Below are 17,110 nucleotides of genomic sequence, written 5' to 3' on the forward strand. Positions count from 1 at the left end.
AATGGCTGTTATTTGGTTGCCCTGAAAACTTTCCAGTTATGAGTGCTTGACTGCTTTGCTATATATCTATACTGTATTTGCCACAGTCTGGAGCAAACTTGTTAAGCTGTGTAATATTTTGCACACACTATTCTTGGTATGTAGGAGAAATAATACATCTTTAAACAGCATTTAAAGTGCTTGGAAGCTTTACGTGTGTGGGGAAACATGACTATAAGAATGTACTTCGGGCTGTTTTCTTGCTTCATATTTTACAGTCTGAGCCTGAGGTCATACTTGAGTGGCCTAGTGCTTTTCCCTACTTTCTTCAATGTAAGCCTAAATTTTGCAACAAGAAACTCATGATCTGAGCCACAGTCAGCTCCTGGTACAGTCAATTTTTACTGACTGTACAGAGCTTCTCAGTCTTTGACTGCAGAGCACAGTCAATCTGATTTCTATGTTGACCATCTGGTGATGTCCATGTGTCTCTTGGGTTGTTGGAAAAGAGTGTTATGACCAGTGCGTTCTCTTGACAAAATTCTGCCAGCTTTTGCCCTGCTTCATTTTGTACTCCAAGGCCAAACTTGCCCGTTATTCTGGTTATCTTTTGGGTTCCTACTTTAGCATTTCAGTCCCCCATGATGATAAGGACATCATTTTTTAGTGTTATTTCTAGGTGTTGTAGTCTCATTTTGATCTTTGCTGAAAAATACCCCCTTTCTCACCCTGAAGGTTGCTTAGCAATGGATGGGATCCATGAGAGCCCACATCGACTTTAAATTACTTTTTCACAGTTGCCCATCACAATGGGTGGCAGCTGGGTGCCTTCCAAATATTAGAGCACAACGCCTGGAATGGTGGGCAGATATTGTGAACACACAAGGAAAGAAACAGGATCAGCACACAGAAAAGGAGTTACTCCTTCCTGTGTTGTCAGCCAAAGTACAACTGGGGAGATTTGCTGCTACTCTCTGTACTAACATGGTTCATAGTGTCAGGGACTCTAACCCTGTCTGGCCTAAAGTTTTGCAGGAGACAATGAACCACCAGCAAGATTTTTTTTTAAAGCTCTTCATTGAAGCATGCACCCAGCAATTCAGAGCAGCCTGCTCCTCTGTGATACCACTATCAGCCCTCTATTTACTCCTTTCAGTGCAGGTGAAAACCTTTTTATTTACCCAGTATTTTAATAGTGAAAGTAATTCTAAAGAGATTTTTTTTGTATGATAGTTATTGTATTTTAGTGCTACTGTGCTCTTGGCTTAATTTGAATCATGGCTATTGTTTTGTTCTGGGGATTTTCAGTGTTTATAGTTATTGTTATAAGTAGGCTAGATTTAATATTATTTTGTGTATGTTGTTGCCATGTTCTTTCTGTAAGCTGCCCAGAGAGTCATCCAGGCTAATGGGCAGGAAAGAAATTTAATAAATGAAGTCGAAATGTTTTTATACCGTTAAGAGCGAACTTAACCCTGATCCCACCTTATGTGCATTGTTAATCTGATTCAGTAGACCACAGTCCACACTTAACCGCGGACAGTTCAGCAGAAAATTAGATTGCCAGCATTAACACAACTAAGGATTTCATTTCAGCTGAACAATTTCTCTTGACACTAGTGTTACATTCATGCAAAATTTTTGAATTTCTGTATGAAGGGGGTTCTTTGGGTCGAGGCCTCGGCAAAGTTACAGAGTGCAAACACAGGTATTCAGAAATTTATATCGGCAGAGAGCTTTTCCGTGTTAGCCCGAGTCGACACAAAGCTGGGTGCCACACACCGCTCTTCCTTTTGCAGGCGGGCCCAGGGGAGCTGCGCCAGACTCCGCAGTCGCCTCTCTCGAACGGGGCACCATTTCCTCTCCCCGCGCGTTAGGGAAGCGTTGAGCCCGTTGCACGCGCTACCGGGCGCGGGCGCGCCAACTCGAACTCCAACGGCTGCTCGCGCGCTGGGATCCCCTGCTGCCCGCTCGGGCTCGTCTGGAACACTGGGCACGCGCGGCCTTCGGCGGGGAAGCGGCGGACTGTTGGGCGCGGCGCGAGCCCGCAGCGCTCGCTACGGCCCTGTCGCGGGAAGGAGGGCGCGTCGAAGCGCAGGGGAGGTGGCTGGCTTGCCAAGTAGGCGGCGCCTTGCCTCGCCAGCCTACTTGGCGGGAAGAGAGAAAGGCGGCGTGGCGGCGGCGCTCCCGCTACTCGAGAGCGCGTAGGAGCGTAGGCGGGATGAGCCCCTTAAACTTGAGCTTTGCCAACGCAGGTGCCATGCGTCGGGCCCACTCCGTTAACGGGCAAGAAGCGAACGACGCGTTAGATCCAAGCTTCCATAACGGGGAGCAATTTTATGGCACGTACCACATCATCCGTAAGAACCGGCCGATCGTCGTGCTGCTGGTGTTTCTCAGCTGTGCCGTGGGAGGTAGGAGGTCTTTAACTGTTGCCCACCGAAAGTCTAGGCCTCCTTTTCAGAACTACCCCCTTGGAGGTGATTTTTCCCGTTGGAGTTCCTAGGGAAGCAGAATCTGTGTCATGCATCCTTGTCCTGCATTGGGTTAGGGTTTGAAACAGGAAGTTTGCTGTTTGTTTCCTCTTCACGTACTGGAGATAAATATATTTACTGCAGCTAAGTTGGAACAAATTCGGAAGCTGCTTGCAATAGAATAAAAAACAACAAAACACACAGAATAATACTATGAGTTTGGTGCAAAGAAACAGAAAACTGTAGAATGTGCATTTTTTACAAACCCCAAATTTACTGGAAATAGTCACACCCCTCTGCTGTGTCAGTTGAGTGTGTTTGTCACTGAAACTTAATGTTGTTGAAATGTGGGTATTGTGTTGTCTGAACCTGAGATAATATACTGTGGTGGAAAAAACTGCACCGCAGTTCATGACTCAACAATAATCTATGGGTTCTCATAAAGGGTTGTTTGAGGTTAACAAGCCATGACTTGTTAGCCCACCTGGGTTCAGACATAATGATATACCATGTTTGAAGACATGTCTGCTCCACTGCTTGCTTCTGCAGTGGTAGCTGGACAACCAGAACTGAAAAGCATTGGTGAGTCTTGCTTGCACATCTTTCCTGCCTCCCAAGGCCCAATAGTGCACTGATCCCTGAATTCTTCACCCTTCCTCTAAAAATCAAGGTGCAAAATGTGCTTCTATAAAGAAAAGATACTGTGTATGGGGCAGGAAAGCCTGCAGGACTGTGTTGAAGACTGATTTACATTTTAGGATAAATGGATTAATTTTAGATTAATGGATGAAACAGAACAGAAGGTGATACCTTGAGCTAACAGAAGCATAAGAATAGTCTTCAATGACCAGCCAAAATCTGTGGTTGCTACTGACCTCCCACTTGCAGGAAAATTTATTTTGTAACTATGGTGGGCCTGACCCTCTAAATTACCTTCACCCCAATTTCTTACAAACAAATTTATTATGGAACCTTATAGAAAACCAGTAGGAAAACCTAATTTTTCCTTAAGAGTGCTAATTCCTTTATTTTGGGCTGCTGCTTTAAAGGAAAATCTGCTTATGAATTCCTAATGGTTTATGCACTTGATGCTGTACTTGAGATGTAGGAATATTTTTACATATACAAACATTTTTACATATACAAACCCTGGTTTCTGGTTTGTTAATTGAACAGTTGAACAGGAAATGGAGAGCAGTTGGAAAGCAGCAAGTTTGTGTGCTACTGGTAATTCAATGTTTAAACAACTCAGGAATAGGTTATGATGAACCAACTGGAACATTTGATATTTAATGAAATGTCTCTGTTGGTTCCCCCATTTGAACTGAAACAGGTGGCTACAGGAAAGGCTGCCTTGGTGATAGCACCTAAGCAGCTGGCTCTATAAAGCCATCTTTGCTTGTTTTCATATGTTGTCTGCTTATATTTGATGTACTTTAGGGGAGAATCCATTTGGTTTTTGTTGATGCTGTTGAGGCCATAGTAGCCACTTACAGTTTACAACTTTTATATCTGTATGTTGTAGTTGAAAAGAGATTTTGGATCATGCATATGAATTGTCAATGGATAGTCTTCTCTTAAACACTTCAAGCAAATTTTTATTAACATATCATACAGACTCTTTCTTGAAATGATATAAAAAGTAATATTGATTACATATGTAACAGCAATGTATTTTTTTCCAGCCCTGTTACGAACTGTTTTGAAAGAAACAAAAATACCTATTCTTGTAATTATATTTGTCATTGGACTTATCCTTGGAATAGTAGCCCATTTTTCATATGAGGTACTGTATAACTAGCTATTTTTTAAAAAGGGGAAAAATAGGAAACCGGGATTTTTAAAAATAAAAAATGCAGTTGATTAGAGAGGTGGCAAGATGCTAGAAAAGACTCAGTTGCTTTGTTTTGATGTGTTAGCTGTAAGGCCATTCATTTTGGGAATGTCTAAATTGAAATGGTTTGTTAAGGTGTTGCTAGTTGGTACCTTCAAGGGAAAAGGAAGATTTAGATAAAAGAATTTGCTAAGGTTGGGAATGTGGGGGATAGGTAGTAGGTCCATTTTCTCCCAGACTGTTTCAGTTTTCCATGCTGTTCTAGGGAATTTGGTTGCCTGAAGTTGGTGAAGTAACTTATCCTTACTATCCAACAGTGTGCTGGAAGTTTATTAATGCTGGAGTGAATAGAGTGGCAAATGACATCTGCAGTCCATTATGCATGATGTTATTGGTCCTCAGTATATACATTTCAGCATTAAAAGTACTAACTGGCTTAATATTGCTGCTTTAAGTAATTTATGAAGTAGGGGAGATTTGGAAGTTAAGAATAGTGGGAGTTACCTCTCTATCATTTCGTTAGTTGTCCGCATATCAGTATTGTGCTCTAAATAATACATCGTCTAAAGAAACAATTTGTGAAGTGGTAGTTGTATGGTACTTCTGAATGTGTGAATTCACATGATGCAGAAGCTGCTAAAGTGTAATATAATGAGGCTTGATCATTAATGGGAAAGTCTTGTTTGAGGAATAGAGGTAGCTTATGCAATTCATAAGATTTTAAAGTTGGCATCTTAGACGGATGTCCTCAGTGCATTTGCTTGAAATAAATTCTGTGACAGTCAGAATACTACTACTCCAAGCAGTAACTGAACTGGCAGAGCCAGAAGTAACAAAGTCCCATTCTCTAGTCAGATCTACAAAGAAGTCCAATTGAGTAGCTCACAAGCAGTAGGAAACTCCCTGCGGGTGGAGGTAGCTTCATTTGCTGGAAAAAGAGGAAGGGATTCAGTTTGGAATCAACTTCTTGTCTCGAGCAGTAATCTCCCTAATTAGCTGACTTCCTAACTTGACTGATCTCTCTTGCTTGCAACCCCTGTAATACTCATTTTGTATCACAAAGCCAGCCAGGGTGGCCTTTTTAACATAATGATCAGCTTGGAAGGAGAAAGGGGAGGGGGAAAGGCTGGCCTCCTGACAGCATGCTTGTGGCAGCATCTGAGGAGCAAACAGTCATGGAATGTAGTTTCCATATGTTAAGAACTTGAATGCTCCCTGAATAATTACATTTTCCAGGGCTATATCTGGGATACTATTTTTCTAACAATCAAGGTACCAGAGGAACGAGAAAGGAATAGATGTCACTAAGCCTTCAACAGGAACTCTCATCACAAGCAGATAAACAGGAAGGGGCAGCAGCCAAACAGGGTAGAAGAACTTGCAGGGGAAGGTGTTTGCAGGAAGTTTTGGATCCCATCATGCTTCGATCATATCATCAGTGTGATGAGAACTCCATTTTGGAACTGAGTGTGGGAGTTATTTTCTGATTTAAGAAAAAAAAAATAGATAGCTTGGTTTGCTGAACCCAATTCCAATTTGAGTCAAATCAGTATTCCTTGTTCTGCATCTATATTGCTTTTTCTGTGGCATTGGATTGTGTGTCAGGGAGGGAGATAAAATTGCAGTATTTTATAATATAAATAATTCTTGGTTAATAATTCCTTATGTTTATTTATATTACCAGTTACCTTTTGTGAAGAGCATTGCAGAAATAGATCCTGTACTTTTCCTTCATTTGTTTACACCAGTTATAATATTTACAGCTTCATTTGAAATGGATTTTTATATATTTCGAAAATCATTTTGGCAGGTAAGGTGTACAATTTGCAGTTTCTTATTCAGAGGTGTCTTATTTTTAAACATCAGTATCAGAACATAACTGTACGTTGTTCACAAATGCATATTACCAAACCGTGAAACTGGTCCTTGAGAGAAGGATATCTGTTAAATCTAGTTTTAGCAAAAAAAGTGTAGAAGTTTCAGTTTAGAAAAGATTTGAACCCTTGCTTTTTGCCTTATACTTCTTCTCCAGTATATTGATCAGAGGTTCTCTAAGCAGCTATGTGACAGCATTGCTAGATTGTGTCTTTCTAATGCTAGGATAACATGCCCATCATTGTTCTGCTGTTCAGCTGTTGCCTTTGCTCAAGTTACTGTCCATCTGGCTAATTTGCTTTACAAGAGAATAAAATTAGATATCCCCTTGCTCAGAGCTCCTTGGAGGAAGGATGGGATAGAAATGCAATTATTGTAATAAATGACCACATAAACAAATCAGAGATATTGATAAAGAGTAATTCTTCTTTGTATTCTTTATACAATTCCCACATATGGCTCATGTGCCCATGCAGAGCTCAGTTTAGGAGAACTTTGTAGCTAGGCTGTGTTCTGGCACTTACCTTGCCCTGTTTTTTCAGTGCACATTCTGGGATGTGTGGCTTCCACTTTCCTGCTCAGTTTTCATTTGACCTCCACAGCAAGAGTATAAGGAATTTTGTTCATGGAAGTTAGAGAAAAAAAGAAACTGCACACACGTTTTTCTTTCAACATTTTCTTTATGTGTTCAATCTTGCTCTCCTCTTTGTCTTTCCAACTTGCATTTTGGCTTATTCTTCAGTATTTTCCTTTACACAAGCAATGTGTTCTTCTGAGTAGTTCAGTCCAATTGGCTGATGTATGTTTAGAGCTTATTAAGTTGGGACAAGCCACTAAATAACTGGTTTGTTGGCTAGACCAATAAAATAGAGGGTGCTACTTCAGTGGACAAAACAACTATTAGTCTCTGTTGGGCATGTCAGAAAAATCCAGAATGGAAGCAAATAGGTTGAATTTCTAAGAAGCTGACTCTCAGATTCCTCAGTGAATTGGCTTTTCCCAGGTTGTGTGGGTTCTGCAGACTTGCAGGTGTTTGTTTTATGTAATTTTTACTCAAATTTTCTCATAGGAAAAAGTGTGCATTTCTTTAAAAATTCACTAAAATGTACATTTTCTCCACAGGCTAAAACATAAAAATAAGCATGTTTCAGGGATTTGTGCATTGGGGGTAGTGTGCATTTGTGCAACTCTGAATTTGTACAGATGTATGCAAAGACTTTGGTGGTGGGGGGTGAAGTCTGATTCTGCCATTGGGTGGATGATGGCTCCTGACAATCTGTGAAACATAGATGGAACAGATTTTGAATTCATAAATCCCTAGTTTCTGCTAAGGGTCTGGCTTTTACTGATCTTTTGAAGTCCTATAAAAGTTGCTCAATGTTTGTGAACTATCCTCTGGACAATTAACTCTGTGTATGCTCTGGAATACAAGATTCAGATAGTTAACATGGGTTAACTAGCTAGGGTTGGGGTTTTTAAATTTGGAATTCTTGATGTGGTATACAATTGTTGCCTTTGCTTGGCTCTGTACTCCCCTCAAAAAATTCATTTTTATACTTGAACATTTGGCTACATTATTTTAAAAAGGGACCTCTTTCTAAAATGATGCATAGAGGATGGCTTATAAAAGTTTTAAATAAATGAAAAAAATTAAAAATCATTTCCATATGGAAAACACTTTGTTACAAAGCTAACATTTCAGTTCTTAGGATATAACGTTTTCTTAATTTCTGTGCATCTATGTGTTGGGCAAAAAAAATTCAAAGTTTCTTGCTATTTTTCCTCAGGAGAGAAAAGAGGGAGCCTTGGCAACAGGGCTCGTAATCCTAGTGCCATCTTTTTTGACCAGTTGGCTTATCTGGAATGTTTGATAGAATATCATTGCTGTCTCACAAAATAGCTGCCACCAGAGGGCTTCTTACCCATTCACTCATGCATTATCCATACACTTACTTTTCTAAGTGCATGGCTGAGGTGCAGTCTGAGCATCAAAAGACAACCATGCCTTTGAATCCATATTTTTCTGCTTCAGCTGTCATTTCACAAAAGACAAACTGTTGAAGGTCAGAGACCAGTAATTTGCCCATGAAACTGCACAAGGCAAGGGTAGGGTCAAAGTGTCAAATCAATTATCTGCCCTCACAGTGCACAATAAAATGCTCATTTCACAGAAATCATAGTGATAATTTTAGTGAAAAACACACAGTTCTCAGTCACACACCCCCAGTCAAAACACACACTTAAGCTAGCAGGAAAAAAGGAAAGGCACCCACAGGAAGTGCATAGGAACGCCCCACACACATACACACTCCTCACCCATATTCAGGGCCCTGCATGTAATCTGTTACATGCATACCAGTACTGGCTGCTATTACTTTATTACCTGCACTTCTGCAAGTAAAATAAACATTCCTGGTCAAAGCCCTCCTTCATACCATGGGCACTGAGGCACTATTCTGGTTACAAAATGAGAATTGTGCCTTTCAGTTTAAACACCCTTTGCCAAATTCCATTGTATTTGAGGCAATTCAGTCAATTCGGCTCAGAATGTATTCAGCTTTTACAAACAGAGTCACAGATTGAGCACCAGAGTCACAGATTGGACACCCAAGATTCACTCCACCACAGTGTATATTTTATGTTTATATTTATGTGCCTTAAATAACACCGCTTTGTCCCTCTGTAAGAGTGGGGGATCCATTAAGTTGGTCCATCCCCAGAGTCTAATGGATCCAGAAGGTTTCCAGAAGGTTCTGGGAGAATTTCTGGCTGGCATGGTTGGTGCACCTGTTGAAGACCAGGTCACCTTGTGGAATGGGGAGATGGCCCAGACAGTTGACACAATCGCTCCCAAGCACCTGCTTCTCTCTTGTTGAGCCCTTTTGGCTTCGTGTTATTCACCAGAGCTACAGGTGATGGAGCAAGAGGGTAGACAGCCAGAGCTCAGGTGGAGGAAAACTCAAACCTGACCGAACCTGACCGAACATGACTTTGTGCCCATTATCAGGCCTATTCCATGGTGGGGAAAATGACAAAGAGATACATCTTTGCCACCTCCATTACATCCTTGAAGTGTCATCTGGTGGAGCTCTTCTGTGTTGTTTGGGGCCTTTTACACACTGGCCCAAATTGAGATACCAACAAATCTTCAGAGTCCTGCTGTGATGAATTTTCACAACACTTTAGGGATAAAATCACTTGGATTTGTTATGAGTTAGACACTACAGTTATCCCAGTTCCATTGGCAGGGGTGTCCAGTGCACCATCTAGTTCATGGTCCAAGAATTAGGACAAGGTGCTTGGTCATGTCCGTCCCATGAACTACTCACTCAGCCCCTGCCCATCTTAGCTAAAGAGGAAATGTAAGGAAGGAATCCATCCCTGGATTCAGGAGGTAGTAAATGCCACCTTGAGGAAAGGGATGGTACCCACCCCTTTAAAGATGGTAGTGGTTGCACTTTTTAAAAGGCCAGACGTGGATTCTGAAGATGTATACAACTACTGTCCTCTAGCCAACATTTCCTTCCTGGAAAGGTGTTCGAGTGAGTTGTGGCTGGGCAGCTCCAAGTGCTCTTGGAGGAAATGAATTATCTAGAGCCATTTCAATTGGGCTGTTGGCCTGGTTTTGGAACAAAAGCAGCCTTGGTCACCCTGTTGGATTATTTTTGCCCAGAGAGAGAAAGGGGGAGTGGGACCTTGTTGATCCTCCTGGAACTTTCAGTGGATTTCAATACCATCAGCCATGGTAACCTTCTGGAGAGGTTGGCTGGGTTGGGAGCTGGAGGCACCACTCTGTGATGGCTCCACTCCTATCAGGTTGACCCTCTCCAGTCAGTGGAGCTTGGAGTTTGTCATGCTGCACCAGTTCTGTAGGTCTCTGTTCTGTCCCCCTGCTGTTTAACATATCATGCTGGGTGAGATCATCTAGAGGTTTGGGCTGAAGTGTCACCAACATGGGGATGACATTCAGCTCTACCGCTCATTCTCATCTAACCCAGGTGAGACAATGACTGTTCTAAACCAGTGCCTAGGCTTGGTAATGGACTGGATGAGGACCAATAAGCTGAAGCTTAATCCTGACAAGATGGAGGTGCTCTTGGTGGGCAGCCTGTCTGGGAAATTTTCAAGCTGTCCTGGATGGGATTGTGCTTCCCCTAAAGGACAAGGTTCATAACTTGGGGGTACTCTTTGACCCTGAGTTGTCACTTGTTGCCCAGGAGTACTTTCCATCAGCTTAGGCTGGTTTCTCAGCTACTTTCCTACTTGGATGAAAAGAGCCTAGCCACAGTCATCCACACACTGGTAACCTCTTGCCTGGATTACTGTAACACACTCTATATCGGGCTGCCTTTGAAAACAGTCTGGGCACTTCAGTTAGTTGAAAGCAGACAAGGCCTGTTAACGAGAACTAATCCTAGAGAATAAATCTCACCGGTCCTCACCAACTGCATTGGCTGCTGGTTGCCACCCATGCCCAATTCAAAGTATGTGCATTAACATATAAAGCCCTAAATGGCTTGGGGCCTAATCATCTTAGGCAACATCTGTCGCCATATATCCCTATCAGACCCTTAAGATCCTCTATGGATGCCCTTCTACGTGAACCCTGCCCCTCGCATGAACTGAAGAGGGAAACAACAAGGAATGGGGCTTTTTCTGCTATAGTGCCACACTTTTGAAATGCCATTCCTAAGGAGTTGTGACTGGTACCCTCTGTTTATTTCCATTGCCAGGTGAAGACATTTTTATTTTGTACGTGTTTTTAGTAAAATTATGGGTTTATTTGTTTTTCTTACTGCTTGCTTTTATTTGTCATGTGCTCTGTCTCCTGTTCCCATGTCATTTTTTATGATGATGGGTTATTACTTTTTTAAGTTGCTGATTTTATTCTGTATGCTATTGTTTCTGTGAACTGCCCAGGGAGCTCTTGAGCTATGAGGTGGCATACAATGGCATAAATAAATAAAGTTGGGGTGCCAGCTATATTAAAATATTCTTTGTTTTGACTATAATATTTAGGGCCTGAGTAAACATCTGTTAACTTAGACTTTGCTATCTCTACCCTTTGTGTCCTGCTTTTTGTTGTAGTCTTTTAATGAGAATTTCTGCTTCTTTTAATTATTTTGGGATCATATTGTGATTTGTATCTCAATGTCTCTTATAACATATTCCTGTTGTGATAAATGTTCCTATATCCAAACTTTAAATGCATCCCAAAATATTGCTGTGTTTGTCACCGGTGGTTCATTAAAGGGAAACTATTCTCTGGTTTCTCTTAATTTTATCCACCAAAGCCCTTAACCCCTCACATTTAGCTTCTGACTTGTATCTAGTTTTTTCCCCCCAGATTGTTTCTTTTAATTTATTTTTTCTGCATTTCCATGCATATTATTTGTGCCTTCTTCCTGCCTACCAAAGTCATTTTGCAATAACATTAAGGCTTATGTAAGTATCTCCACTGTTAAGGATTTGAACACCTTTATCAGTTCCACGAAATTAAGGGTGGTAACCCCTGACAGTAGTCTATCCCCACATTCTCAAGGAAGAGGTTTCATACCCATTGATCTGAAAGTTGCTTATTTTCATATTGCTGTTCTGCTATGACTCTGCAGATATCTTTGGGTTACCTTTGGGGAGTGTGTCTTCAAATTTAGGACCCTCCCACTGGGTCTTGCCTGTGCTCTTAGATTTTTTTAATTACATGGCTGTTGTCACCATTTTTATGTTCAGTACATCTGTCCCTTTCATATGGGGACTGGCTGCTTGTGGCATTTTTTTGGCTAATTTCTCTTAAGCTATCTCACCATCACATTTTATTGCTTAGCCCTCCACTTTTGTCCAGCTTACTGTCAGGGCCAGACTCATATTTTGTTGGAAGGATTGTGATCAGCCCGTTGATTTCTTAGCACCTGCCTTACTTATGTTAAGTAAGTTTCTGCGAGGCTGGCCAGAGACCACATAGAAGAGAGACAGGTTGCCTCCTCTTCCAGTGGTCATCTGTACAGTCACACAGCCCACTTTCCTAATCTGCTGCAGTTGCAATAACTATATTTCAGTTATTGTTTCTGTTTCTATAATCCTTATGTTGGCTGGAAATGGAACAGAGTGGGAAGGCAAGAGTCTTGAGTATGGCTGAGAGGGTGGGAACAGGGCATGCAGCAAAATTCTGCTCTAGCCATAGCAGTTTCCTGAGTGGAGCTCTGCACAGACACACAACCCTTATATGTGACTGCACACTGGAAGAATTACAGTTATGGTAAACAGTCATGTCCTGCCCCAGATTAGTATAACTCCTTTATACAATGAGCTGCTGTGGAGATGTAAGCAGCCAAAAGTAAAGAGGAATTCTGACCTGTGATATTGTGGGTTTGTGATTTCTCAAGAATATTGCTTATTGATATAAATAAATGCATTTTATATGGTTGTAAATAATTGAAGTGTAATATTCTTCACATTTCAGTTAATATGAGCATTTTACTGTTATAGCATTATAAAGTAATTATATATAGCAAATTATTTTGAGATGTTAATAATTATGAACATTTTAATGCTAATAGGATATATATAACATTGTCCTTATAGGTGTTAATTCTTGCAGTTCCTGGCTTTTTGATGAACTGTGCTTTCCTTGGATGGTTGATTTACAAAATTAATAAGTATAATTGGTCCTGGGATGATAGCATGTTGTTTGGAATAATTCTTAGCACAACAGATCCTGTCCTTTCTGTGGCTTCTGTAAGAAACATTGGTGGGTAAAATTGTACATTAATTTTTAATATATTGGACCTTTTGTATAATGCTATACAATTTGTAGCATATTGTTTACAGTTTAGTTTCACATAGCTGAATTAATCGATGTAGACTGGGTTTGCATGACACAACAAACCATTGTGGGTTGCTTCCCTAGGTGCTTTGTTATGTTGTGTGCACCCAGACCAGTTCATGTAAGTTGGCTAGTTTGAAGGCAGCAAGCCAGCCTGACAACCCATGGATTGTCTTAGGGCTTGTTGAACCCACAATGGATTGTCATATTGTCTGAATTTGGGTAACCAACCCTTTCATGAATACAAGGAATTGGCTATGTCAAGAAGAGCAAAAACCCAGTGCTACTTTTGCTAAGCCTGCCCTTGTACCCACCAATGCCAGCCACTTCAAAAGTCCCCAAGCAGCACTTGAAGACGGCTGGCATTGTCTTCCCCCCTCTATACTGTGATTGTGAGCTGTTTCAGGTTTGCCATGGCTTTTTTCCCTTTAAAAAAATCTAGTACAGTTCACTTCAAATGGAAGATTTCCACATCTACCTACAATCAGTGTGACAAGGATTTCAAATTTCAGTTTCTCATCTTTTGGATGAGGGAGGATGCTTAAAACTTGACAAGAATAACTTGTAATGATTTCAAAAGGACATAGGACATTTTGTGACCCAGTATATTTACGCTTTCCCACACCAGAGACATTCAAGAAGAAACTGGCCATTTGAGTGGGTTGGTATAAATTGGTGTCCTGCAACAGCAGGGGGTTGGACCCAGTGGCTTTCATGGCCCCTTCCAACTCTATTGTTGTATGATTCTATGAAGAAGAGTACCCCACTGAATATGGCTATGCAGATTGCTGGAATATTTTATGATGTGTGCATGCTTTGGTTTATAGAAAGAAACCTATAAATGGCAGGCATCTGAAATAAATATGAGGACACTGTTTATAACTATGCAGGGGACAACATCATAGAAGGAATAGATTATAGGTTCACTTATATGTAAAGTATAAGTACCATTGTAAAGTACCGTTCCCCATGCTCACAAGAAAATGTGAGCATGGGGAATGGTAATGCTCCATGATTCTTAATAAATAAAAGCACATCAAACTTGTGGGAAATCCTCAGTTGTTACAGCTAAGTCATCTACTTCCAGTTAAGTGTAAAAACTCAAGTGATTTGCTTCATTGATGTTTTTTTCCATTCTCTATCTTTAGGCCTTTCAAAAATAGTTATCAACTTAATTAAAGGCGAGTCTTTGTTTAACGATGCTACCACAGTAATTATTTTTGAATTATATAGGGACCTCGTAAATCGCAGTCATCATGAAGTAGGTAAGCCAGTTTTTTCTGGGAACGATTTCTAAATAAAACTACAATCTGTATTGTGCTTTGAACTTTCTGTTTTTGATTGTCAATAGCTCAGCTGACCAGGTTATAGCATAGGCTAATGTTTCTGAAGAATAAATAGGATGAAAACATCTAAGGAGGAGAGATTGAGGTTATATGAAATCTTTGATATCTGGGCATAGACCACAATACGACAGCTACAGTATGGGCAGGGTAAAAGTATTGTGTAGTTGGAGTCATCTTGAAAATATTTATTATAACCAGTCATCTATCAGAGCATACAAGCTGCTTTTCCAAATTAAGGAAAAACGTACTTGTTCAGTCAGGTGAAGGCTGTAGTAAAAAATTCAAGAATCATCCAAGCTACTTATGTGGGCTCCTCCACCCAACTCATATATGCAGTTGCAGTTGCAGTGATGGATTTGATGTGGGTTTTCCAGAAATGTTTTGCATACGGTTATTTATGTAGGAAGATGTTCAGTTGTATTGAAACATTTTCTTATACATTTAGGTTCACTTGCCAAAGGTTGCTCATTCAGGAAAATTTTAACTTTGCATTGGAAAATGTTCTGATGCTTTGGTTAGTGATGAGCAACTTGAAGGTCTCCAGAAGTTTTAGTCTGCAATAGTGTTGCAATGAAGCTCCACAGAATTCATCCTTCTGGCGCTACCTCTAATGCTTGGTCCTGTCATAGAAAGTGAGCAAAGCTGAGAGGAAGTATATCAACACCTGTGGAATTGTGGTTGTGTTACGTGCTGAACAAGCAAAAGTGGGGCTCAATTCTTGGTGAACACTGTACAAACACTGAATATGCTTGCCAGAAGCTTAGACTCACAGCTAGGGATGTGTGAGAAGTCTGTTCAGATGTGGGAATTCATTGGATTCCTGGGGTTCAGCTCTTTGGATTCTGCTCCATGTTGTAGCAGTCCTCAGTCCAAGTTCCTTGCAGGTCAGACTGAGAACTGAGTATCCAATGTTTGCAGGGCATTTGCCAGGAATTGAACTCCATGCATTATGCAAGTAGTGCCCCTCTGCTGTATGAAGTATACTCCCTATTTGGCTTGCTACAGCTGATGCTGAGGAATACTGGTTGTGAGGGGCTTGCCTGTGAAGGAACTCTGCATGACTGCAGTGCAGGCAGCACCCCTCTAAAATGCCACCTGCAGCAACCATAGAAGCTGTTGCACCTGATATGGGAAAAGGTTGTCAGTTGCACAACCAGGTGTCTGTGAGAGTTCTCAGAATTCCTCTCAGCTTGGCTGGCTTTGGAAGACCAGACTAAGCATAAGATAAAACCCAGAAAGGGTTTGTCCTAGCCATACTCATAACCACAACAAAGTGGACTAAGGTTTTTGGAGCCAACCCAACCCCAAAATTGATTCTTTACACATCCTTAGCGTACAATTCCCATTATCTGCCAAGTTTGGCTATACAGGATAGGTTTGATGGAAGATGTTATTCCAAACTTTTCATACATAATTTAAATTTAAGAAAAGAAATGTACTAAAAATCATGGACAAACACATAAATATTGTTACAATTTTCTAATTTTGAGAGCTAGCGTAGTATAATGTTAGAATGTTGAACTGGAATCTGAGAAATCTGAGTTCTAGACCCCTCACAAAGCTCACTGAGTGACTGGGCCAGTTCTTTGTCATGGCCTCTGTGCATCACACACAGCCTAAGGCCGGAAAGTTTAGAAAGCTAACGGTTTTTGGTGGGAGAACTCCCCTCCCCCCCAGTACTATATATAGAGTGGAGTGTCCCCCATTTTCTCCCGTCTTTTGTGACCGCCGTTCGCTGTGCCTCGTGCCTTTCTGCTCTCGTATATCAATCTCTTTGTTCTTGTTAAACTTGTTAATTGTTCTACTTAGTTCCAAGTTCTTTCCCCCTTGTTTGATATCTCTCTCTCTAGCGTTCTCCTTTCAAAACAAAAAAAACAAAAAACACCAAAAATACTATCTTTTCCCTCTTCACTCTCTTCTTCTTTCTCTTTCTGATGGCACAGCGAGCGGCCTTTTGGAAATGCACCGAGTGCGGGTCTAAAATGTCTCTGGCAGAGCCACACAATCTGTGCCTCTTCTGCCTTGGCGAGGGGCATAGAACAGACAAGTGTGGCCACTGCTTGGCCTTCACCAAGCAGGCCAGAAAGAACCGGGAGAATCATCTCCGTAAACTGCTCTGGGACCAGGCCCTTATGCAGTCAGACCAGTTGGTCTCAAAGCCTGGCTCTGCTTTGGCCGCGCCTTCTCAGCGCCCTGCCTCGGCCTCTGCCACGCCCCCACCGCACCCTTCGGACGAGGGCACTTCATCGATGGGGACTCAACAGCTTCCTTCTCCTCTTACTAAGCAACAGGAGAAGAGAAAGCACAGCGGCTCTGATAAGTCCTCCAGCCATAGGAAGGCGAAAAAGGACAAGGCGGACAAGCTGGCCCACAAGGCGAAGAAGCCCGACCACACTAAACAACATGGTTTGGGTTCGTCTGTGCCCTCGGTACTGGCGGCTGCTACGGTACCGACCCCATCGGGACCAACCCTGCAATCGGCCATGCAGGTCACTCCGCCGGGATCCCCTAGACAGGTCCTATGGGCTGAGAGTGCGTCCCCTCGACGATCTGAGGCTCCGATGCGCGAGTCCATCTCAGACGGGGAAATCCGTGACTCCCCTCCAAGAGTCCGCTCACCGACTCCGATGCCTCCATCTGGACCAGCCGCGGAGTCTCCTCTTTCACCACCATGGTACCAGAGCTGCTCCGCTGACAGGCATGTCGAAGGATGGGACCAACCCCGTTATGGAGGCTACACGGGCTGGGACGAATACCATTCCTTTGGCTACTACCCATC

General features: G+C 41.8%; 1 protein-coding gene across 1 annotated transcript in view; it reads left to right on the plus strand.

Annotated features, from left to right (window-relative positions):
* The first annotated feature begins 2,200 nt into the window (after nt 1-2,200).
* Nucleotides 2,201-17,110, plus strand: part of LOC123021357 (sodium/hydrogen exchanger 10-like) — an 85,765-nt gene continuing 70,855 nt past the window's right edge. Inside the window, 5 exon segments of the mRNA XM_044426069.1 lie at nt 2,201-2,393; nt 4,139-4,218; nt 5,972-6,097; nt 12,745-12,910; nt 14,134-14,250. Of these exon segments, the coding sequence (XP_044282004.1) occupies nt 2,201-2,393; nt 4,139-4,218; nt 5,972-6,097; nt 12,745-12,910; nt 14,134-14,250 (682 nt within the window).

This window comes from Varanus komodoensis, unplaced genomic scaffold (genome assembly GCF_004798865.1).
Source record: "Varanus komodoensis strain SLA01 unplaced genomic scaffold, ASM479886v1 scaffold16, whole genome shotgun sequence".
In the NCBI taxonomy this organism is placed as follows: Eukaryota; Metazoa; Chordata; class Lepidosauria; order Squamata; family Varanidae; genus Varanus; species Varanus komodoensis.